The sequence below is a fragment of the Benincasa hispida genome, chromosome 7, assembly GCF_027475165.1.
Source record: "Benincasa hispida cultivar pf3 chromosome 7, pf3_genome.v1.1, whole genome shotgun sequence".
In the NCBI taxonomy this organism is placed as follows: Eukaryota; Viridiplantae; Streptophyta; class Magnoliopsida; order Cucurbitales; family Cucurbitaceae; genus Benincasa; species Benincasa hispida.
The window spans coordinates 58,024,744-58,047,823 of NC_143484.1; the positions used below are offsets into that span (position 1 = coordinate 58,024,744).

The 23,080-nt window shown below is 33.5% G+C and overlaps 1 protein-coding gene and 1 long non-coding RNA gene across 4 annotated transcripts; both read left to right on the forward strand.

Moving 5' to 3' along the window:
* Positions 1-87: 87 nt before the first annotated feature.
* Positions 88-6,577, forward strand: LOC120081674 (glutamate--glyoxylate aminotransferase 2-like). 2 transcript variants are annotated; one of them, XM_039036744.2, is made up of 14 exons: positions 88-412; positions 2,097-2,299; positions 2,705-2,770; positions 3,138-3,255; positions 3,667-3,748; positions 3,913-4,000; positions 4,128-4,286; positions 4,381-4,554; positions 4,630-4,761; positions 4,855-4,920; positions 5,014-5,078; positions 5,746-5,837; positions 5,950-6,106; positions 6,339-6,577. In XM_039036744.2, the coding sequence occupies exons 2-14, from the start codon at positions 2,183-2,185 to the stop codon at positions 6,448-6,450; spliced, it is 1,428 nt and encodes a 475-aa protein (XP_038892672.2). In that variant the 5' UTR covers positions 88-412; positions 2,097-2,182; the 3' UTR covers positions 6,451-6,577. The 2 variants fall into 2 exon arrangements, with proteins under 2 accessions (XP_038892672.2, XP_038892673.2); XM_039036745.2 differs by lacking the exon at positions 88-412 and adding an exon at positions 1,866-1,934.
* A 3,360-nt stretch (positions 6,578-9,937) lies between these two features.
* Positions 9,938-16,985, forward strand: LOC120081156 (uncharacterized). 2 transcript variants are annotated; one of them, XR_005482697.2, is made up of 4 exons: positions 9,938-10,232; positions 11,827-11,976; positions 12,064-16,601; positions 16,687-16,985. It is a non-coding gene; the product is annotated as an uncharacterized LOC120081156 (long non-coding RNA). The 2 variants fall into 2 exon arrangements; XR_005482696.2 differs by having other exon boundaries at positions 16,695-16,985.
* Positions 16,986-23,080: the final 6,095 nt, after the last annotated feature.

The window sequence follows — 23,080 nt, forward strand, 5'->3', positions numbered from 1 at the left end:
TCTTTTTTTCAAAAAACACCCGCCACTACTTGCTGATTTCATTGTCCAAACTCCAAATATGACACATTGAGCCAAAGGAACAGAACCGGCAAAATTCTGGAGTCTATCGAAACTGAACTTTCTGCATGAAGCTGCGCCACACTTTAGTTACTTCAACGTTATCTCTTCGAATTTTCGATATGGAGAAAAATCCACAATTCAAATTTCAGTGGCTCTGCTTCATCGTTGCGTTCAATTTTATTGCCACAAAACCCCCACTTCCTCAATATCCTTCTAAAATTGAGCCCCTGCTGCCAATTCTAATATCGCTGCTCCACACAAAAACCCGAAGTTCTTGGCCTAATCTGATTAACCATCGGCATTTGCTCTGTTTACTCTCAAGTGCGATTTGGGAGTGTTTCGCTTCCATAAGGTAAATTATCTTCTTTGGATGTTTGTGATTAACCGATAATTTTTTGTGTTTAGTGTTAATTTGTTAAATGTATATTGGGCTGGAAGTAAATTCAAAATCATGCTATTTTGTTTTGTCTGTTCGTAGATTTCTTCCTCGTTTGTGTCAATGCCCAGTTCTTCATTTGCAAAACTTCATAAATCAAAAGAGCTCTAGGTTTTTTGGTTTGTTCTTTTGCATGGATTAGATTGCTCCGAGGCGATTGTTCTCTTTGTTCATCTTGGCATATTGGAAGAAGGGATGCTAGTTGATTGAAAAGTTATGGGTCGTTAATGGGAAGTTTATTGCTGTTTTCTTCGGATTCATTTTCATGAATAACATAAAACTTTTCATGTATGTTGGACTAGTTGAGGGTCATTATAGAAGTTGATCTCTTACTCTGATACCATGTTGAATGATCACTAAATTCAAATGCTTATGCTAAACCTTAAATAGATAGGTTGGTTTTTTTTGGGGTCATGTTTGATAAGGTATTGGTGTTTTGTTTATGAAAATTATGTTTTTTTCTTACAAATTTTTTCTAAGCTTTTCGACTTACTTGAAAACACTTTTGAATTATAAGCCAAATTTAAAAACCAGTACAATTATTTATGTTCCGTGTGGTAATTATTTGGTTGTTGGTTTTTAGTTTTTGAAAATTATGTCTATAATCACCCCTTCAACATCTAAATTCCTTGCTTTCTTATCTACTTTCTAGCAATGTTTTAAAAAACTAGCTAAGTTTTGAAAAGTAAAAGAAAAGTAGTTTTTAAAAGCTTGCTTTTGTTTTTAGAATTTGACTAAGAATTCAACTCTTTTACTTAAAGAAAGATGAAAATCATTTTTAATAAATTAAGAGAAAATAAGCTTAATTTTCAAAAACCAAAAAATAAAAAATTTAATGGTTATTAAACGGGGTTTTAGTTTTTTAAAAAATAGGCGATAAAGTAAGAAAACTATACGTGAAAGTTGTTGAAGAAATCGGCACAAAAGGAGGAGAAAGAATCTCTTTTGAAGAAAGAAACTTTTATTTTGAAATACACAAGGATGAATTCTTAGAAATTACTCTTTCACTCTCAAGACACTCACTCACTTTTCTACACTAGCTCTCTAACTTTTCTTGACTCACATATGGGGTCACACCTCCTATTTATAGGCATGAGATCCTTGGAGCCCAAGTAAAATGATTTTTCTAGGCTATTCTTGGATCCTACAAACATTCTAGATATTTAAATTATCCTTATCCAAAGGAATTCTTCTTGAATCTAAGAAAAAATCTAAGATATTTCTAGATCTTTTCTTTTGAGATGTTTATTTTACATATTCCAGCATGCCTCTAGAAAATAATCTAATTTTACATTTTTATGTCATATATTCAATATTTCAAGAATCTTCTAGACTAGTTAGTGTTGCTATATATATTTAACAAAAGTAGTGTTAGTAAGATTAACTTTAAAAAAACAGAAAACTGAAAAAAATGATTATTAAACGTGCCTAAATTTTTGTGCGTATATATTCTCAATACTTTTCATGTACTCTATCCGTGATAAAAAAAAACTTGATAACCTGTAATTTCAGATCAATATTTTTCTTACCCTTTGGCGCATTTAGAATTTTTATCATTTGGTTTCTAATTTATCGTTTGTCTCTCTCTTGTGAAATTCAGGTTCAGGGCAGATTTTGTTTTGTTGGTAAATTCCAGCTTTTTTGCCTGTATTGGAGCAATAGCTACAAGAGGTTAAATAAATCATCATGTCGCAGAAGGCACTAGATTATGAGTCTATTAATGAAAATGTGAAAAAGGCTCAGTACGCTGTTAGAGGAGAACTATATCTGCGAGCTTCTGAGCTTCAGAAAGAAGGGAAAAAGGTATGTATAAAGTTTTCATCTAATCGTGTTTCTGTCATTCATATAGTTCCTTCTCTGCTGTCAAGAATATTTCGTTTGGTTATTTAAGGAGTTTGGTTAATTGGTTGTGTTACCTTTGATCAAAACTTTATCCTACTGTGATTTATTACTAAGCTAAGTTATTGGAATATGCTCCACTTTGAGCATAATCCCTGGTGGCTTTGTTTTTAGCTCCACCTAAAAGACCTCATAGCAATTGAGATATTGTCTTGTTATATACTTATGATTTTCCGCATATTCTGTTATCTAGCGAATGTGATACTTTGGTTGCAGACCCGACATCCCTGTTATTTCCTGTTTCAGTCTCGTTCAGACTAACTTTTCTAGCTGAACACTTGTAGCTCATAGTTTCAAATATTTCTGCAGATTATTTTCACAAATGTTGGGAATCCTCATGCTCTTGGACAGAAGCCATTGACTTTTCCACGTCAGGTCTGTTACTACAGCCACTTTCATTTGTTGCAGTTTGATTTTTCTTCGTTTGATTTACAAGTTTAGTTCATCAACTTTCAAATTTATATTTAATGGATGCATGACTTTGAAGTGTCTAGTAGATGTATAATAATCTTTTGAACTCTTAATTTTGTATCCGATAGGTCTCTGAATGTTTAGGGACTAAATAGACACAAATTTGAAAGTTGCAAAACTTAGTGGACCCTTTTTAAGAGACTAAATAGATACAAACCTGAAAGTTTAGGAAATAAACTCATAGTTTGACCTTCTATGGTTTTTCTTTGGGACCGAAGTCATCACTCGCCCTATGATCACCATAAATACTACCTAACTCTTACTTCTACAGGTGGTTGCTCTTTGCCAAGCTCCCTTTCTGTTGGAAGATCCTAATGTAGGATTAATATTTCCTGCTGATGCTATTGCAAGAGCCAAACATTACCTCTCGTTGATTCCAGGAGGCCTAGGTGACTTCTTACTTTGATTTCACAAGTTAGAATGATTCTGGATTAATTGTGAACGAACTTGCTGGCAAGAGGTGTCATGAAATAACGAAAGCAAGGACAGCTTTAGTTTCAATTTCTTTTTTCTGTAGTATTTTCACCTTTGGCACATTCAAATTCCTTATAACCACAAAAGTTTTGCATATAAGCAATGGGTTTCAGGATGACATTTATCCTTTTCTTAGTCTATATTATTTATTTTGTTAAAATTTTCTAAACTTGACTACATGAATTTCTCAATTTCCTTTTATTTACTCCACGAAACTTGGAAGTACAACTGGTTGAGAAAGTTCTGAAATCGGTTTCACAGAAGTTAAGATCTTCTAGAAACTACATACAATTGATTGGCATTTAACTCTTCCAAAATACTTCTAGGTGCTTACAGCGATTCCCGAGGACTTCCCGCAATTAGGAAGGAAGTAGCAGACTTTATAGGAAGGCGAGATGGCTATCCGAGGTAATAATGATGATATCTACTCAAATCTTATTATGTGCGTGACTCCGTGAGTTGGGACCTGTTTGGAAACTTTCCAAGCACTTAAAACCATTCATTTTATTAAACAGTTAGGAAACTTTTTCAAGCAGTTAGAAAGTGCTTATTGTTCATTGCTCTCATGACAGTGATCCAGAACTCATATACCTCACGGATGGCGCCAGTAAAGGTGTAATGCAGATATTGAACACTATTATCCGTGGTGAAGGGGATGGGGTACTATGTCTTGATTGATCATGAGAATTTGATTGCTTTCACTTGCAAAATATGTTACTTGAATAGGTTGTCTCCATTCTCTTCACACTCCGTTTGCTTTGTTAAGTTTAAATTAATGCTTTATCAGATTTTGGTCCCGGTTCCGCAATACCCTCTTTACTCGGCTACTATTGCGCTGTTTGGGGGCTCTCTTGTTCCATACTACCTAGAAGAGACTGCAAATTGGGGTCTTGACATTAATGATCTTCGCCAGTCAGTTGCTCAGGCTCGCTCCAAAGGAATTAATGTTAGTGCATTTACCATATTTGTTTGTGAAAGCAAAATTCTGTAGGCCGATGTCGTACCGATAACTCGTGTCTTATTTGTTGGTTTCTGGTTAGGTAAGAGCAATGGTGATTATAAATCCTGGCAACCCGACTGGCCAATGTCTTAGTGAAGCAAATCTGAGAGAGATTCTGAACTTCTGTTTCCAAGAAAATTTGGTCTTACTTGGAGATGAGGTGTATCAGCAAAATGTATACCAAGACGAACGCCCCTTCATTAGTTCTAGAAAGGTAAAATGGTCATGTTTGAGTCTCACTTTTCAGTTTGGTTTTCAACTCGTTGATATGATCCGTTGTATCTCTCAGGTATTACTAGATATGGGCCCACCTATTAGCAATGAACTGCAGCTTATTTCTTTTCACACCGTGTCGAAAGGATATTGGGGAGAATGTGGACAGCGTGGTGGATACTTTGAGATGACCAACATTCCTCCAAGGGTTTGATTACTTCATAAGATCACTGCTCAATTTTATAGGTTTTCTTTCAGCATTTTTATAACACGTGTAAAATCCGATCGTCTGATGCTGCAGACAGTCGATGAAATATATAAGGTTGCTTCTATATCACTCAGCCCAAATGTTCCTGCTCAGATATTTGTGAGTCAACTCAATGTGTTGTATGTTTGTTATTAACCTTGGGATCTGGAACACCTGAATTTTCTCATGCAGAAAGTTGCTTTATTTTTGCAGATGGGTTTGATGGTCAATCCTCCCAAGCCTGGTGATATTTCATATGATCAATACATTAGCGAAAGGTATGGCTAGCATCGTATAATTTTTTTTATACCTCCTCTTTAATGGCTGTCTGGTATCTTTAGGAATCTCTTTCATTATTTGGATCCCATTTGATAACCATTTCATATTTGATTTTTAAAAATTAAGTTTATAAACATTACTCTCACCTATAAGGAGGTATTTTGTTGAAGTTCCCAATAATTATAACCCACAGTTGGCTACAGTAATACTATTTGAAAACCTTTATAATCTACTGTGTTTTTGTAACTAGCCTCTCTCCTCATTTGTAACCCAGACTAAAATAGTTTACACCTTAACCACAGACTATAATGACCAACTTAGCACCCCAAACAATCTTTAAGTTTGTTTATTTGGTTATTCACTGTCTACCAATGTTATCTAAAACCCAAGTCAAGTTTTGAAACTAAAAAAGGTAGTTTTAAAAAACTTGTTTTCATTGTTTCGAATTTAACTAAGAATTCAAACATTTCTTTAAGAAATATGAAAACCATAGTGAGAAAGTTTGGGAAGAAACAAGCACAAATTTTACAAACAACTAAAAAAAATTGTGAACTTAGTTATTCCCAAGTCAGTTTTACTATGTTGTATACATCAACAAATTTGAAATTAGGGAATTGTTAACTTTTCAAGTAAATAAACAGTATCTTATCTTTTTTGGGATTGTAGCAAGGGGATCCTTGAATCACTGAGGAGAAGGGCAAGAATAATGACTGATGGATTTAACAGCTGTAAAAACGTCGTCTGCAATTTCACAGAAGGTAAATTGTTTTTTGTTAGAACATTTCATCTCTCTCTTGTTCTTTTCTGTACACTTCCAAAATTTGATTGCTATGAGATATTAGATTAAAAAAACTAGTGAATTGTTAACAGGTGCCATGTATTCGTTTCCACAAATACGCCTCCCGCCAAGAGCAATTGAGGCTGCCAAACAGTTAGGAAAAGTGCCTGATGTTTTATACTGCCTCAAGCTCTTAGAAGCCACTGGAATCTCCACTGTTCCAGGTTCAGGATTTGGGCAGAAAGAAGGGTAATATTATCAGTACTTTTAGAATCTCTACTAAATTTCTCCATTGACAAGCATTTGTTATGTAAAATAATCGACTTCATGGTCTTCCCAACTATCTTGCTACATTAAGAACCATAACACGATCCTCTCGTATCTCAGCCATGTACTAATTTCCATCAATGCATTTTGGTATGGACATGATCTTGCATAGCTCAACAGCCAATTGGCATTGGCTGATTTTTTTCCCTTATAGGGTGTTCCATTTGAGGACAACCATCTTACCAGCTGAGGAAGACATGCCTGAAATCATGGCAAGTTTCAAGAAGTTCAATGATGCATTCATGGAGCAATATGAAAGGCAATGATTTATTCGAGAACGTGATCGGGGCAGCTATCATGGATCGATTCAGATTCGCTATATACTCTTCAGTTACTGTAAAGCTTTTGCAAGCATACATATTCTAACCTTATTATGAAAACTTAATTATTCTATTGGATTGGATGTCATCTTTTACTCTTTCCTTTTGAATTTTGATATTGGATTGCACTTTGTAAGTGATGATGAGGAAATTAGCTGAAGGACTTTGTTGAAATTTGAAAAGTGAGGAATATGGAATACTGGATAAGAGGGGAAAAGCAGCTTTTGGTAAACTCCTTTGTCTAGCACTGGGAAGAAACTTACAAATTGCAAGATTCCTTCGGCTTATTTTTTAGAATAAGAATAAATCACCTTGAAAATTGGAGCTCTTTAGTTTGAATATTTGTAATTTTCTTTCTTCCCCGCCGCCCCCTCGTTTTTTTTTTTTTTTTTTTTTTTTTTTTTTTGTTTAAATTATTTTTTTAAAAAAATATTTTATATAATTATCTTTATAAATTATTTAGTTTTATTGTTTGGTAAATAACTTGCTTTCCCCGTTCAGAATAGATGATTCAATTAATAACTCTAATTAATTAAAACTTCATTTAAATCTTGTTCTTACAATTTTTTTTGTTAGATTTAATTTGTTGAGTTCGGACATTTCACTGCTAAGCTTGAATTTCTATTTTTCTAACTAATTAGTTGTGTAAGTATTTTCATGATTTTTGGTGTTTTGTTAATCAAAATTTGTGTACTTTTGGTTCATGGGCTACGTTCTAAGTTAGTATGGATGATGTATTAAGCGCAAACATCTATTCTTTGGAATTTAATTGATGAAATTAAAACGGACCAATTAAGTTAACTTCCATGGCTAAACAAAAAAGTTAGATGGTAAAGAATGCCATAGAATTGATATTTTTGCAAAAGCTGCACTATTACCCTTCTTATAAATGTTCAAAACTATCATTGAAGTAGAAAACTATTAGAATGTTAGACAAAAATCGACGTGTCTGAATATTATACTTTCAAGCTTAATTCAGGCAAACGTCTTAGTCACTGTTATTTCATTCGATGTCACCACCACGTCAATAGAAAAAAAAAAAATCTAAACTCCAATTTAGATTCTCAATTAAAATTTCTTTTGAAAAACCATCCATATATGAATTCTGGTCACCATTTTGTTAATTTAAAATTTGAAGAAGTCTACACATATATAAGAATTGAGTGCATTAACGATTTTCAAACATAATCCTAAAGTTGATTCACTCATAATAATTTAGAAGTTTAATTGAAATTTTTTAATATCTTATACGTCTAAATTAAGAATAGTCGTCCGAGGGTGTAAATAATAATTTAAATGAATAGAAGATCAAAGCTTGGATTGTAAATTGGAAATTTCGTTTAAAAAATATCATCAATGTATTGTTATGGTTACAAAACAGGTCAGCGTCAGGCGACTGTTCTTAATTGAAGCGCCAAAGTAATAAGTCAACTTCGTGTGCCCGGGTCAGCTTCTCTTCATTTGATTTTCATTGAGTTTCCCTCTCTCAATCTCTCTCCCTCTCCGGGCAGGGAATCTAATAAAGCATGCATCTCAATTTCGCGTTGTCACTATTCTTAGCCCTTTGCCCCCAAAATTAACTCGGTTTCTTGACTTTCTACGAAGAGCAAAAAGGGCAAAAAGGGCAAAAAAAAAAAAAAAAAAACTATTTTGAGTTTAATTTCAATTTAATATCTAAATTTCAAAATGTTACACTTTTATTTTTGAGATTTAAATTTTGTTTCAATTTAGTCTATACATTTCAAGATTTTATATTTTTAATTTTAATTTTTTTTTGTTAAATGCTTATTTTTAATTATTGACGACAATGTCTTTTAATTAATTGAAAATAATTATGAATTGAAAAAAGTGATGAAAAATAATGAAACTTAATTAATTATAATCATTTTAATTAATTTAAATTTAGATAAAATACTAATATCTAGATTTTGAGTGTAGTTTCTATTTGGTCCTTTAAGTTTTTCAAATGTCACGCATTGGTCCTTAAGTTTTGAGATTTGTTTCAACTTAGTCCCTAAATTTCAAAATGTTATAATTTTACCTTTGAAATTTGAGTTTTGTTTTACTTTAGTCCTTAGGTTTCAAGATTTTACTTTTTTAATATCAATTTTTCATTAAATACTCATTTTCAAGGGAAATTCTTATCAATAGAAAAATCCCAAAAATATTTTTACTTTATAGCAAAAGTTCAAAAATGTTTTGTACTTTTGGAACTTTTTACTATAAAGTGTAAATATTTTTAATATTTTTTATTTTTAAAAATACCTCCATTTTCAATCAATGTCAATTTCAATCAATTAATTAAAAATAATTATAAAGTGAAATTTTAAATTTAATATTAAAGGTGATAAAAAAATAATGAAACTTAATTGATTACAATTCTTTTAATGATTTTTAATTTATTGACATAGATTAATATTAAAGACGGAAAATGAGCATTTAGTTAATAAATCGAGTTTAAAAGTGTAAATCTTGAAACATAGGGATCAAATTGAAGCAAAACTCAAATGTCAAGGGTGAAATTGTAACATTTTGAAACTTAGAGACTAAATTGAAACAAAACTCAAAACCTAAACTAAATGTATAGCATTTTGAAACATAACTAAATAGAAACTATACCCAAAACCTAGGGACCAAAAAATGTATTTTTCTCTTAAATTTCTTAACGTACACTAATGTTAAAGACAAAAATGAGTATTTAGCAAAAAATTGGGGTTAAAAATGTAAATCTTGAAAGTTAGGGATCAAATTAAAACAAAACTCAAATGTCAATGGCAAAATTGTAACATTTTGAAACCTAAAGACTAAATTGAAACCAAACTAAAAAAATAAAAGACTAAGGGCTCGGTAACCATTTCGTTTTTGAAAATTAAATTTATTTCATTCACATTTCTCATAATGATTAACATCTTTCTTAAATACAATGGTTAAATTCTTAGCTAAATTAAAAAAATAATAATAAAAGTTTCTTTTTTTAGTCTTCAAAGTTTAGTTTGATTTTTTAAACCATGGGTAAAAAGAAATAACAAGCGAAGAAGTTTGGAGATGAAAATAGTGTCTACTTATTTTTCAAAAATAAAAATAAAAAACAAAATAATTATCAAACGATGTCTAAATGTATAACATTTTGAAACTTAGCAACCGAATAGAAATTAGACTCAAATCTAGGGAGCAAAAAGATATATTAAAAAAAAAGGAAAGAAAAAAAAGAAAAAAAAAAACTCCTCTTTAGCTGCAAGAAACGCAAAGCAAATTAAATTAGGCCAAAGTCGCTTTCCATATTCTTCCTTTGCAAATCCTCGGCACCAGCAACTTTGATCATCACTTTCCACCTCCTCTTTCATTTCATTTTATTCCTTTTCTTTTTACCTCTCTTTATTCCCTTATTCCCCTCCCTCTATATTACTTCCCTTCATCTTCCTCTCCTTTTCCCACCACCCTTAAAATTAATGGGATTTTCAGAGAACTTCCAAGATGATATGGCCTTCGAATTCGACTCCAAAAAATGGGTCATCACTGGAATTCAATTCCGACCTCCTCTAATGCTCATTAACACTACAAATCCCATTAATCACTCCGACGCCGAAGACCAACCGCCAACGCCGACCGGAGACGACTGTCGGATTCGGTCCGATTCGAAATGCCCCCCCGCCCCGAAGAAACCTAAATCTTCACTGAAATTCAACCACGGCGATGTGAGGCAATTCTTCAAGCCTCCGGATTTAGAGGTTGTTTTTAGTCGACATGTCGAGAGGGCTAATTGATTAATAGCTCCGATCACCCTTTTGCCTTCCTAACTTTAGCTATTATCTCTCCAATTTTTAGCTCTTTTTGCTGTTTTTTTCTTTCTTTTTCTTTAGTTGATGCATTGTATAGAGATTGTAAAACGTAGCTAGTCAAAGCTGAAGGTTTCTGCCATTTAATTGGACTCGGAAAATTTTAGAGATGGAACCAAAATTTACGTCTAATTTTCCTTATTTTATTTTATTTATTTATTTTTATATAGGTTGACCTTCTATTTTTTGCTATGAACTTCTTCAAGTTTGTTATTTTACAGTCTTTAATATTTGAAAATATTCGTTTTTGTTTTTGAACTTCTAAATTTGCTTTAATTATTAAAATGCTAGTTTGTCTATAAACTTTCATTTTGTATTTAACAAATTAATGAGGTTGTTATAAGGGTGTGTACAAGTTCGTAATTTTAAACTACATAGGTCAAAGATGAGCCTTGGACAAGTGAATATTAAATGAATAAATATAGTAGTAACAATAACAGAAATATGTATGTTGAAAAAAAAAATATTAGAACTCAAATGGATTTTTTTTGAAGTTTAAAAACAAAAATAGAACCAACATGCAATTTTAGGGAAAAAAATCGTATACTGAAACAAACTTAGAAATTGGGTAACCAAAATGAGTTAAAAAAATAAAAAAATTATTTTAAATGATAAAATCATTGAAAATATTTATAAATATAATAAACTTTTATTGTTTATCTGCGAAAGATCATGATAGACTATTATCTATGTCTATTCGTAAATAAAATGTGATATTTTACTATTATTTGTAAATATTTTGATTTATTTTCTATATTTGAAAATAATTTTTAATATACATATATATATATAAAAGAGAAATATAAATTTGAAAATTTATGAAAATAAAAAGAAAAGAAAAGCTTTAAAATTGACAAATCTGACTGAGGGAAGTTGTGGTTTTGACTTTTCTCACTTCTTTCGTAGTAAAACTTATTTTCTTTATGGAACCATGCGCCTCATTTTCTGGTAAAGTGGTTTTGTTGATTTGTCAATGCAATTTACTAGAACTAAAAGCATTCGATTCCCAATGCTATATAGAAATACTGGTTATTTTCTTGTGCTATATAGAAATACTGGTTATTTTCTTATGCTATATAGAAATACTGGTTATTTTCTTTCCCTAAAAGTCGCACTTCTCTTTAAAATCTAAAATTTAGAAGCTCCAAATTGAAAATATTTTGATGGTTTCAAGTGAAGCTTATGTAAATCGTGAAATGGTTAATGGTTGTGTGAGATAATTTATTATTAATAAAAAGATTTCACGATTATGTGAGATAATTCATTATTAATGAAAAGATGTCTCAATTCCAGTTTTTAGAAAACTCGAGAAATGTTTTCGTTTTTCATTTTTTCGTGATCAAATTTTATTTTACTTGTTGCATCTACTTCAAAATTTTATATCATTTAGTCCTTATACTTTTTTTAAAAAAAAAAATATCTAAGTTAAATTACTAATTTAGTCCATAAACTTTTGTTGGGCTTACACTTATTTTTCATGTCCAAGGTGCTCTGAAGAAGAGATACAAGATGTGTGGTAGGTGGAATGAAAAGCTCTGAGTGAGCCATGCCTCTCAGCCAGACAGTTAAAACGTGGTGAAAACCACTTACATTGATCAAAAGGGAAAATGATGTGAGCAGATGGAAACGTCTTCAGGTAAGCAAAAGTCTTTCTCTCTCTCTCAAACTCCCGAATCTGATTCCCTCACACAACTCTCTCTAACCCTTGCTTGTTCTTGACAAGATTTGCAGGTAATGAGGAAGATTTTCAAGCATGCAAATGGAGAAAGTGAAAGAGGAAGACGAGCTCTACAAAGTGATGTACGTGGTTTGGCCAATGAAGCCTACATCTACAGGAAGGAAGAAGTTTCTATTATTGAAGGCATATAAGAGCCAAGTTCTTTTTCTTTACAGATTTTGTACATGTAAAAATGAAAAAACTCTTAGTTGTTTGAATGTACACACATATTTACAGGTTTGTATGACTGCTACAAATGAGTTGTAAAGTCTGTTTAGAAGAAAAAAACTAGCCGTTGAGATTAACTTTCTTCAAATCTCCACCTTTTAGTCTTCTTCCTTCCAAATCTGATGATGTTTAACCTTTTTCAAGTAACTGGAAGCTGACCTGTTTGAAACATTGGGCTAACTTGAGCTTTGTGTCAGGTTTGGTAAGCATGTCAATCGCATTCCCGAGGTATGGACTTTCAGAACCTCAATTTCTCCTTGTTCTATTATGTCTCTTATGAAATGAAACTTGATATCTATGTATTTTGTTTTTGAGTGGTATTGTGGATTTTTGGAAAGATGGATAGCACTTTAGTTATCACAGTAGATTTTAACTATTGTTTGTTTGATGCCAAAGTCTTCCATCAAGCACTTTAACCACAATGCTTCCTGATAGTGCCATATATTCTACCTCAGTAGTTGATAAAGTTGTGATAAACTGTAGATTTTCCTTCCAGCTTAGTAGATTTGGTCCATATAAGAAGAGATAACCTGTAAGAGATCTTCTTCTGTCTTGATCCCCTACGAAATTTGAATCAACAAACCCATATAGCTCAAGTTTTGTCTTCTGTATACTTTGATAGATTAGCTTGGATTGTTTAGACCAGATTTGATACCTAAGTATCTATTTAGTAGCTTCCGAGTGTCTTCTTCCAGGGTTAGACATGTATCTACTAACTAGGCTTGCACAGTAGGAAAGATCTGGCTTAGTAGAGATCATAAGATACATCAAACTACCTACTGCCTGACTATAGGGAACCATTTGCATTTGATTTAAGTGTTCCAAGTTAGTTTCCTTATGTGAATTAGTTGAGGATAGTTTAAAATGATGAGTAATAGGTGTAGTTACTGGTTTAGCATTGGTCATATTGAATCTTCTAATGATCTCCTCACAGTAGTTGGTTTGACTAATGCTCAGTGTAGAGGAACCCCTATCTCTGTTAATCTCAATCCCAAGGATCTTCTTAGACTGACCTATATCCTTCATGTCAAACTCTCCTTTTATGAGATCTTTGACATGCCTTAGATCTTCTTTAGAACTCCCAGCTAGCAATATATCATCCACATAGAGAAGTAAGTATACTTTATTCTTATAAGTGGTTTAGTTTACATAGGTACATATGTCATAGGAGCTCTTTTGAAATCTAATACTCTCAATATAGTCATTAAATCTCCTGTACTAGCATCTAGGAGACTGTTTAAGTCCATAGATGGACTTATTTAGAAGACAGTAGAGATCCTCTTTTCCCTTTTCTTTAAAACCCTTAGGTTGCACCATGTAAATAATCTCATCTAGATGACCATGTATGAAAGATGTCTTTACATCTAGCTGATTTAATTCAAGGTTATACTGAGCAACTAGAGACAATAAGAGTCTGATAGAAATCTGTTTTACTACTGGTGAAAAGATCTCATAATAATCTATGCCTTCTCTCTGAGTGAATCTCTTAGCCACTAGTCTTGCCTTATATTTAGGTTTTTATTCTTTAGAAGTACCCTCCTTTAGTTTATAGATCAATTCAGATGCTATTGGTTTGCATCCTTTAGGAAGAGGAGCAAGGGTTCAAGTGTTGTTCACACATAGTTTCAATCCAGTTCCTTACATCGAGGCAACTTACTACCTCTTCAAAAGTAGCTGGTTCTTGGTTATTTGGAGCTATTGTAACATTTAAAACTAGGTTCATATAACTTGTTTCAGTATACCTAGCTGGAGGAACAATCACCCTTCTTTGTCTGTCCTTTGTTAATGAGTATTGACTCAAATCAAGTTGAGCTTCAGTGTGTTGTTGCAACTCACCTGTGGTTTTCTCTTCCTCTTTTGAATCATTTGGAGGATTTTGACTAATAGACCTATCTTTAGGTGCCTCCACCTTAATTCTAGTGGTAGGATTCTTAGGTATCTCAATTGTAGTCTTCTTTTTTTGCATAAATATTTCATTTTCTCTAAAAGTGACATCCCTGCAGACCACAGATCTTTTCTCAACATAATTCCACATCTTGAAGCCTTTTACACCATTTGTGAACCCTACAAACATACATTTTACAGCCTAAGTTTTCCCTAATTTTGATGTATGTATCCAACACATCCAAATATCCTTAGGTTGTTTAGCTTAGGAGGATTTTTGGATCATTTTTCTTTAGGGGTTAAGAAGTTTAAGGATATATGTGGGCACCTATTTAAGGTGTACACAGTGTAGCTTGCAACTTCAGCCCAATACTTTTCACTAAGGATGGCATCTAAGAGTAAGCATTTGACCTTTTCCATAATAGTTCTATTAAGTCTCTCTGCCACCCCATTCTGTTGGGGTGTATATCTGACTGCTCTGTGCCTGGTAATGCCTGTTTCTTTACAAAATTTGTTAAATTCTTCACTACAAAATTCCAGCCCATTATTTATCCTTAGGTACTCAATTTCCTTAGATGTTTTCTTCTCAATCACGAGTTTCCATTCCTTAAACTTTTCAAATACTTGGTCTTTTAATTTAAGAAAGAAAACCAAATTTTCCTTGAGAAGTCATCAATAAAAGAAAGTAAATACCTTGAGCCACTTAGGCTAGGTGTTGGAGCTGGTCCCCATAGGTCTGAGTGAATGTAGTCATGAATAGCTTTTGTTGAATGTTATGCCTTGGTAAAACTATGTCTGGTTGCTTTTCCCAAAACAAATGTTCACAAAAGGTCAGTTTGTTTAAAATTTCTTTGGATAGGATGCCCTGTTTATATAGCACTTCCAGCCATTTAGCACTAATATGAGACAACCTCTTGTGCCATATATCAGCTTCTGTTAGATCATTAGTAGTGGCAACATATGCCCTTGTCATCATTTCTATTCCTCTGACCACAAATAAGTCATTAACCTTCTCCCCAACAAGAACCACCTTGGAATCTTTTAGAACTTCAAGAGTTCCACCCTTACCCTTGTACTCACACCCTAAACATCAAGCATTCCTAAGGAGATTAAATCCTTTTTAAGGAATGGTACATGCCTAACATTTCTGAGAAGTTTCATTGTCCTATCCTTGAGTTTCATTGAGACATAGCCAATTCCTTCAATTTTGCAAACTTGGTTATTTCCCATGTAAACCATTTCTCCATTAACTTCTTTGTAGGTGTTAAACCAAGGTCTCATTGGTGTCATGTGATAGGTGCATCTAGAATCCAAGACCCAATCATGTTTCCCTAGGGGATTTATATTATTGGCCTTGTCAAGTGTTGAGGCTAGTGCATCAGAGTAGATAAAGGAATCTTCTACAACAAAAGTTTCAGGTTGCTTACCTTTGGTTTCTTTTTCTTTCTCTTGATTTTTCCTATTGAGAATGAAAAGTCTTTAATCAAATAGCCTTTCTTTTTTAAATATTCGCATTTAACTTTCTATTTTGGTTTATTTTCATCTGAATGCTGTTGTTTTCTATCATTCTGCTGATTTGATTTGAAATTTCCCTTCACAATCAATCCTTCACCACTTGGTTGTTCCTTTTTAATTGTTTGTAGCTCAAATTCTTTTGTTCTTAGGGAAGAGATGATTGCATCAGTAGTTATATTGTCCCTTCCATACTTCAATACATTTTTAATTTCCCTATAGGATTCTGATAAGGAGTTTAGAAACACATATGCCTCATTTTCATCTCCAATTTCCTCCCCTAGATTCTTAAATTCAGCAACAATTCTTTTGAATTCATCAAAATTATCTGAAAGGGATTTTAATGAATCCATTTTAATAGTGAAGAACCTCTCTCTAAGGTACATTTTATTAGGAAAATCTTTAGTAGTATACAAGTCTTCCAATTTTGTCTAAATCCTATAGGCTTTCTCTTGATCAAGGACTTGCCTTAAAACATTATCACTTAGATTTAGAACTAACGTACCATAGGCTGCCAGCTTCCAGTTTTATTTCTTTTGAGCTGTGACATTGTTTGGTAGAGAGGATGGATTAAAAAGAGCCTTGTGAGCCTTCTGCTGACCAAGAATGGCTATGATTTTGGCCTTCCAAAGGCCAAAACCACCATTTCCATCAAATTTCTCCACTTCGAATCTTGCTACTTCCATTTGACCGTGAATCTTGATTCTCTTTAAGTGTCTTTGCTTTGATACCAATTTTGTTGGGCTTACACTTATTTTTCAGGCCCAAGGTGCTATGAAGAAGTGATCCAAGATGTGTGGTAGGTGGAATGAAAAGCTTTGAATGAGCCACGCCTCTTAGCCAGACAGTCGACACATGGTGAAAAACCACTTACACTGATCAAAAGGGAAAATGATGTAAGCTGATGGAAATGTCTTCAGGTAAGCAAAAGTCTTTCTCTCTCTTTCAAACTCCCGAATCTGATTCCCTCACAACTCTTTCTAACCCTTGCTTGTTCTTGGCAAGATTTGCAGGTAATGAAGAAGATTATCAAGCATGCAAATAGAAAAAGTGAAAGAGGAAGAAGAGCTCTACACAGTGATGTACGTGGTTCGGCAAATGAAACCTACATCCACGGGAAGGGAGAAGTTTCTTTTATTGAAGGCATACAAGAGCTGAGTTATTTTTCTTTACATATTTTGTACATGTAAAAATGAAAAAACTCTCTTAGTTGTTTAAATGTACAACATATTTATAGGTTTGTATGACTGTTACAAATGAATTGTAGAGACTGTTTAGAAGAAAAAACTAACCATTGAGATTAACTTTCTTCAACTTTGAAGTTTATGTCATTTAGTACTATACTTCAAAATTACAAATTTATTCTCTAAGCTTCCGATATATATCTTTTTTAAAATACATATTTATTAGACATAATAAAATTGATAGTTTAGAATTTCATTAGACAACTCCTCCCTAAATGAGTGTGGAATCTCCAAAAAGAGTATGTCTCGGATTCCTGAATACATTCAATATTCATATTTATATCCAATAGATCAATTAAGTGATAAAAATTTTGAATTTGTTAAAGTCCTATTAGACATAAAATTGAAAGCATAAGGATCAATTAGACACTTTTGATAATTTAAGAGAACGAATGAACACTCAAAGTTTTGAGACTAAACTTCTAATTTAAACAAATATTTATTTTGTTCTATGTATAAGAAATAACTATTTTGGCCTCTTTCTTTATTTCTTTGTTTAATCTCATTTTTTTTTATAACAATTTAAAATTTTCTTATCATTGTCATAAATTTTTATTAAAGAGTTTTCAATCATATATCTAATTTGTGTTAAAACAATATTATTTATGAACTAAAATATATCTTTTTTTTTATATAATAATTTAGAGATGGAAATTTGAAACTCTAACCTCATGGTTAAGAGTGTATGTCTTGTGCTAGTTGAGTATGCCTTATGTTATTGATTAAGTGGAGGAAGACAAGGGGGGTCTTCTCTACTTAGAGAGGATAGAGTTTTCTCTACAACACATGGAGAGAGGGAGAGAGGGTTGAGTCTTATCCACATCACATATTTGATCACATGCAATCCTAGAAACACATGGAATAGAGGGATTCCATGAGGGGAGAGGGTTCTCTCCAAAAATGGCTTAGTCTACATGTTGTATAATCAAGTTCCTAGGGAAAAAGTGGGTTCAACAAGGGATGTCTTGATGAACGACTTCAACGAGCTGTTGGAGTAAAGCCATGAGTGGGCTTAGCCAAACATAGTGTGAAGCCGTCGTAGGCCTGTTACTAAGGGTCAATACCTTAGGGTGTTGGCATGTTAGAGTTACATACATTGTAACATCATTCTTGTATATGTGATTTGTATATAGGTTGGGGAAGAGCTTCCCATAAAGCTTGGCTTGATGTGGCTTTGTGGTGTGTGTGTATGCTTGCTTACTTATCAAATGATATTCATGTGAGCCTCACGCGAGTTTGTTGAGAGTCAAGACCCATTAGAGGTTTGGGAGAGTTGAGGAGAGTGGTTAATTCCACACTAACCATATGAATGAACTATGTTGCAGTGAGGAAAGGTTGGCTAACGGGTGTCCCATAAGCTAGTCCTGTAACCCATGCACATGCACAGGTGGCCTACAAAATAACACTGGAAAATTTTTATCTAAAATATCTAACAGTACAAAAACTAAAAGTTTCTAAATTCAACGACAAAACTGAGATTTAAAACATAAAATCATCACAACATGAGTGGAGTCATCTGTTTAGTCTCAATGGTATAGTCATGGATTCCTTCTGTCATTTGCCATTATGTTCTTACTCTTACCTGAAAAACATAACATAATAAAGAATAAATATAAAATACTCAGTTAGTAACCCCCTATCGAGGTCAGGCTATGTATACATATCTGCAAATGCATGCATACTGGTGAGACAAGCATATTGAAATTCATCAAAGAATCATAAGATCATGAACACTTGAAAACATGAAAACATGGGCAGTTATCTAGCGAACAAATAAATTCATTCTAACATGTATCTGGTGGCTTGAAAGCATACAAACATGGTAGGGAACCTGTCAGTTCCCCAAGCTGAACATGATAATGAATTCAAAGGACCATAGTAACGTGGTAGGGAACCCGTCGGCTCTCGATAACATAGTAGTGAATCCAAAGAATCACGAAAATTGGTTAGTGTTAGAAGGGCAATTTTCACCACTAAACATGAACCATATAAAATTTATCTAGAGTCCCATATCATAATGAATAGAACATTCTCATGGTTCCTACATGCGCATAACTGAATCATTCAACATATATCATATTCCTGAGGTCTAATACATGCTTCTGAATTTACTTGTTTGTAACTAAAACAAAGAAACTAAAATGCTCGACACCAGGAAAACTTACGTCAAGCAAAACAATCTCCTTTACCCTGAGTAAAATTCTTGAATTCTCTCCCTACATATAAATTGAAATTAACTTAGATATTTTGGGTTTAAATCAAACACAAAGCTTATCCTAACCATCTCCAAATCTTACCCGATTAGTGGCTAGCCCCAAAATTGTTTCCAAATTTACCACGTAGATACCAATCTACATGTAATTCATAATTGAGATCTTAAAACCAATTTTCAACATTAAAACTATTCCAAAAAAGGGTCAAATTCTCAATACTCACAAAAAAAATGCCAAAATTACTAAAAGTGATCATTTGCACTGCTAGACAACTTGTTTCCGATTTAAAAACTCTTTAAAAACTTAAATCTAACACTGATACACTAGGGAACCAACCAATTGAGGCCAAAAGTTAATGGACATTCAAGAATGTCCAAGAAAATCTATAATGCACTCGAGCTTTGAGGTAATTTTCTAATTTAATTATCTTAAATTATTTGGGTTACATTTGAGTTTTGAGGCTAAAATCGAAATTGAAGTTATGATAATTCAATTTAAATTAAGTGTTGATTGGTTCTTCAAAAGAAAAAAAAAAGATTTAACTTTAGTTGGTGCGAATATAATTGATATTGGAGGAGATTTGGGAATTTCGTTTTATTTAAGTTTAATTGGATTTATTTTTGGTGACTTAAGAAGAAAATAGGGGAAAAAAAAAGAGAGTATTTATGAATAGAGCTCTTTTTAAATGTTAAAAAAAATGCCAAAATATTTACAACAATAGCAAAAATCTACCCAACTTAAAATTAGCCCAAAATAATTAAATAATGAAGGTAAATTGCCCAAAAGCTCAACCCATACGTTAGTAAAATACCAAAAATGCCCCAACCCACACAAAAGCACCTGATTAGTTGAAAAGCTCCAGATTTTTTAAAATTGGATTATCCAACCCGACTAATCATCTTCCCATGTTTCCATCGGATTGTTGATGAATAGTGCACAATAGAAACACAGTTCTCCCACTGCTGCTATGACTTAACGACTTTTTCTACTTCATCATCATCAATGGCTTCTTCCGCTGCTGCTACTATGATGTGTTGATTTATCATGCGATGAAAAGGTGTGTGTATGTGGTGATCATGCAAGTTTTCCTAACGAAGTCCAAGTATAAGCCTTCTTAGGGTCCTGGTAAGTTCAAGGTCGAACAAAGGGATTACTCAGATATGCGACAGACTCTATCTCATCTTATTGCTATTTTTAAGTTTAAGAAGTCGGTGATTGACTTTTGATTTCTTAAGGCGATGGAATTAAATGCAAAGTGATAGAAGAGAGGTACTGTAACAAATATGTGATAGAGGGTTGAGAAGAGGTTTTGCTAACATTTCTCAAGATATTTTACAAGTCATGCGATCATGCTATACACAAATGTTAAGCACTACATTTCTCAATGCATATGGCCACATTTTCTATGTCTAGGATGCATGCGATGTGTAGGGAATACAGCAGATAGAACTTACTTTTAAGTCTCCTCTACTCTTGCTTATGAGATTTAATTCGACTCTTTCAAGCCTAAATTCTACATCTTTAGACTACTCTCTTAAGTACTCAAAGTGATGATTGAAGCATATATAAGACAAGATGATTGCATGAAGTGCATAACTTAAGTCATGCTAGCTAAATACTTCTCAGCCCATTCACAAATTTAGCTACTCATGTATGGCGTGAAAAGAATGAACATAAATTGAAATGTAATTTCCATTCTTGCAAATAAAATGCTCAAGTACAAAACAATAGTTGATGTAAGTGTCAAGCCAGATAAGTAGTATCTTGCTTCCTCTAGTGTTTACACGATTTTTAGCACTCCAATTCTTTTCTAATTTGTAACTCTTACTCTCACAAGGGTTAGGTGTGGGTTGGTGTCTTTCTTCCGTTTGATGGTCACCAGATGTTCAATGGATTTGCAACAGTATGGTCTTCAACGGCCGCCAACTAAATTTTTTATTTGACCGCTATCGGCTTCACGTCCTATTACGTTTTGTTACATTAGACCACTGCCTTTATGTAAGGTCATCACACAATCGTCTTTGAAGTGCCATTGGATCGCCAACTCAGGAGATCGCGCTATCGCCTTGTTCTTGCACAAAAATACAAGATTAACTCAGTTTAACTACTTTTATGCGATGAGAGTTAACGATTGTGATTTTGCTTTTAGTTTAGTGCGTTCAATCGTAATATTGCTTATTTACTATCGCCTTTTCTCATTGTTTTAATAATTTGAGCTTTAATAACTTGTATTTATACAAGTTATCACACCCCTAAATTTCAAACCATGCTTGTCCTCAAGCATAAACTAAAGATTTCTCAAAATTTCAATCGCCTTTATCCTACTTAGACTTCTCATAATGCCTCATTCAAACCGTTGAACCGTTGTCATTATTAATTTCTATCATAATCTCTTCCTAAAATATTTATAACCTTTAGGGACTGTGAGCTTAATCTTCAAAAAAATCTTTACTCATTTCCCAGGACATAGCATGATTTATTTAAATCTTGTCAAGCCAGGATGTTTAAGTGGTTTTGGCCTTTGCATGATTTAGATCTTACTTTTGTGATCTTGCACTGATTCGAGTGCCCAACCTTCGTTTTGGCTTGCCCCCATGGGTGTCATGCGGACATCCAACTACGAATGAGGTGCTATTTTTAGTCAAAACTCATGCCCATCTTTTTGTTTGGCAGAGAAGTTGCGATCAGTTAGTTTCTGGGTTGATCACGATTCCCACCTTCATTTTGGCTTACCCCTACGGGTGTCATACGAACATCCAACTACGAGCAAGATCCGATCTCAATGTTAATACTTTTTTTTTTTTATTGAAATGTAAATTGAAACTCTATCAAGGCTGAAAACATCACCCCCAAATTTAAAACGCAACATTGTCCTCATTGCTAAAAATGAAATAATTCATGCGACGGACTCATTAAATTTTGTGAAAATAGTTTTGAAGTAAAACTGGTAGACCAACTAAATTTTAGAAATGTTTTGTGAATCGAATGTCCTGAAATTAATCTGGCACTAGTTCTTACGATAAGAGAAGAGACATATCATCATTGAAGTCGTAATGGGCAAAGGAAAAATACGGCAACCAAATGTTAAAGTAATAAAAAAAATTTAGAATTGAGTAAAACGAGAGAGAATGCGATAGTAGAATTCGGTAATATTAAATTGAAACTGAAAAGTACAAACATTGAAATAAGATAGTAAGGCAAGGAGTGACCCAACCCCCAAATTTAATTTTCACCCGCATCATACTGATTGCATCCTTCGTGAGAATCTCCAGGTAGGTCTAAGAGCGCGCCCAGATGGGGGGGAAGCGGTGGTACCACCAGAAGATGTGACACGACACTTTCAAAGTAATTAACCATGTATCGAAACTGGTCGTGCTGTCTTTAAGCCATCTGCCTGATAAATCCACGTGTTTGCCTCTGCTGATTGCGTATAATTTTCTTGAGCTCCTTATTTTCTTCTTGTAACCTAGTTACTTGATCTTGAAGCGACTTCTATTCTTGCGAGAGCTCATCGAGACCTCCTAAAATTGGTTCGCGAAGGTCATTATGAAAAAACTTATACCATTCATCTTCAGAGTCAATGTTTGCAGTCACTTTAAGGTAAGCTTGTGGTTGTTCATCATCAGGCTGTCGCATACTAGTCTCACCAATGCTTGAGCTATTGCCTTTTTAAAAATGAGGCGATAGCTGACTTGGGTCATCAATAAGATGCAGTGGGCTCATTTGGTGCTGAGGCGATAGTTGGGGAGTTGGGTGTTGAGTGGCCAAATGAAGGATGGCGAGAGGATCAACTAGCGTATTTTCTGGAGGGGTGGAGTGTTGAGATCGATGCCAACTTGCGTTTCTGCGATGGTGGGTAGAGGAGGGGATTTTTGAACTTTAGGGGAGAGGGTCAGGCTTTTATCAACCCTCTGCTTCTTTTGTTGAGGGTCTTCAGTAGCT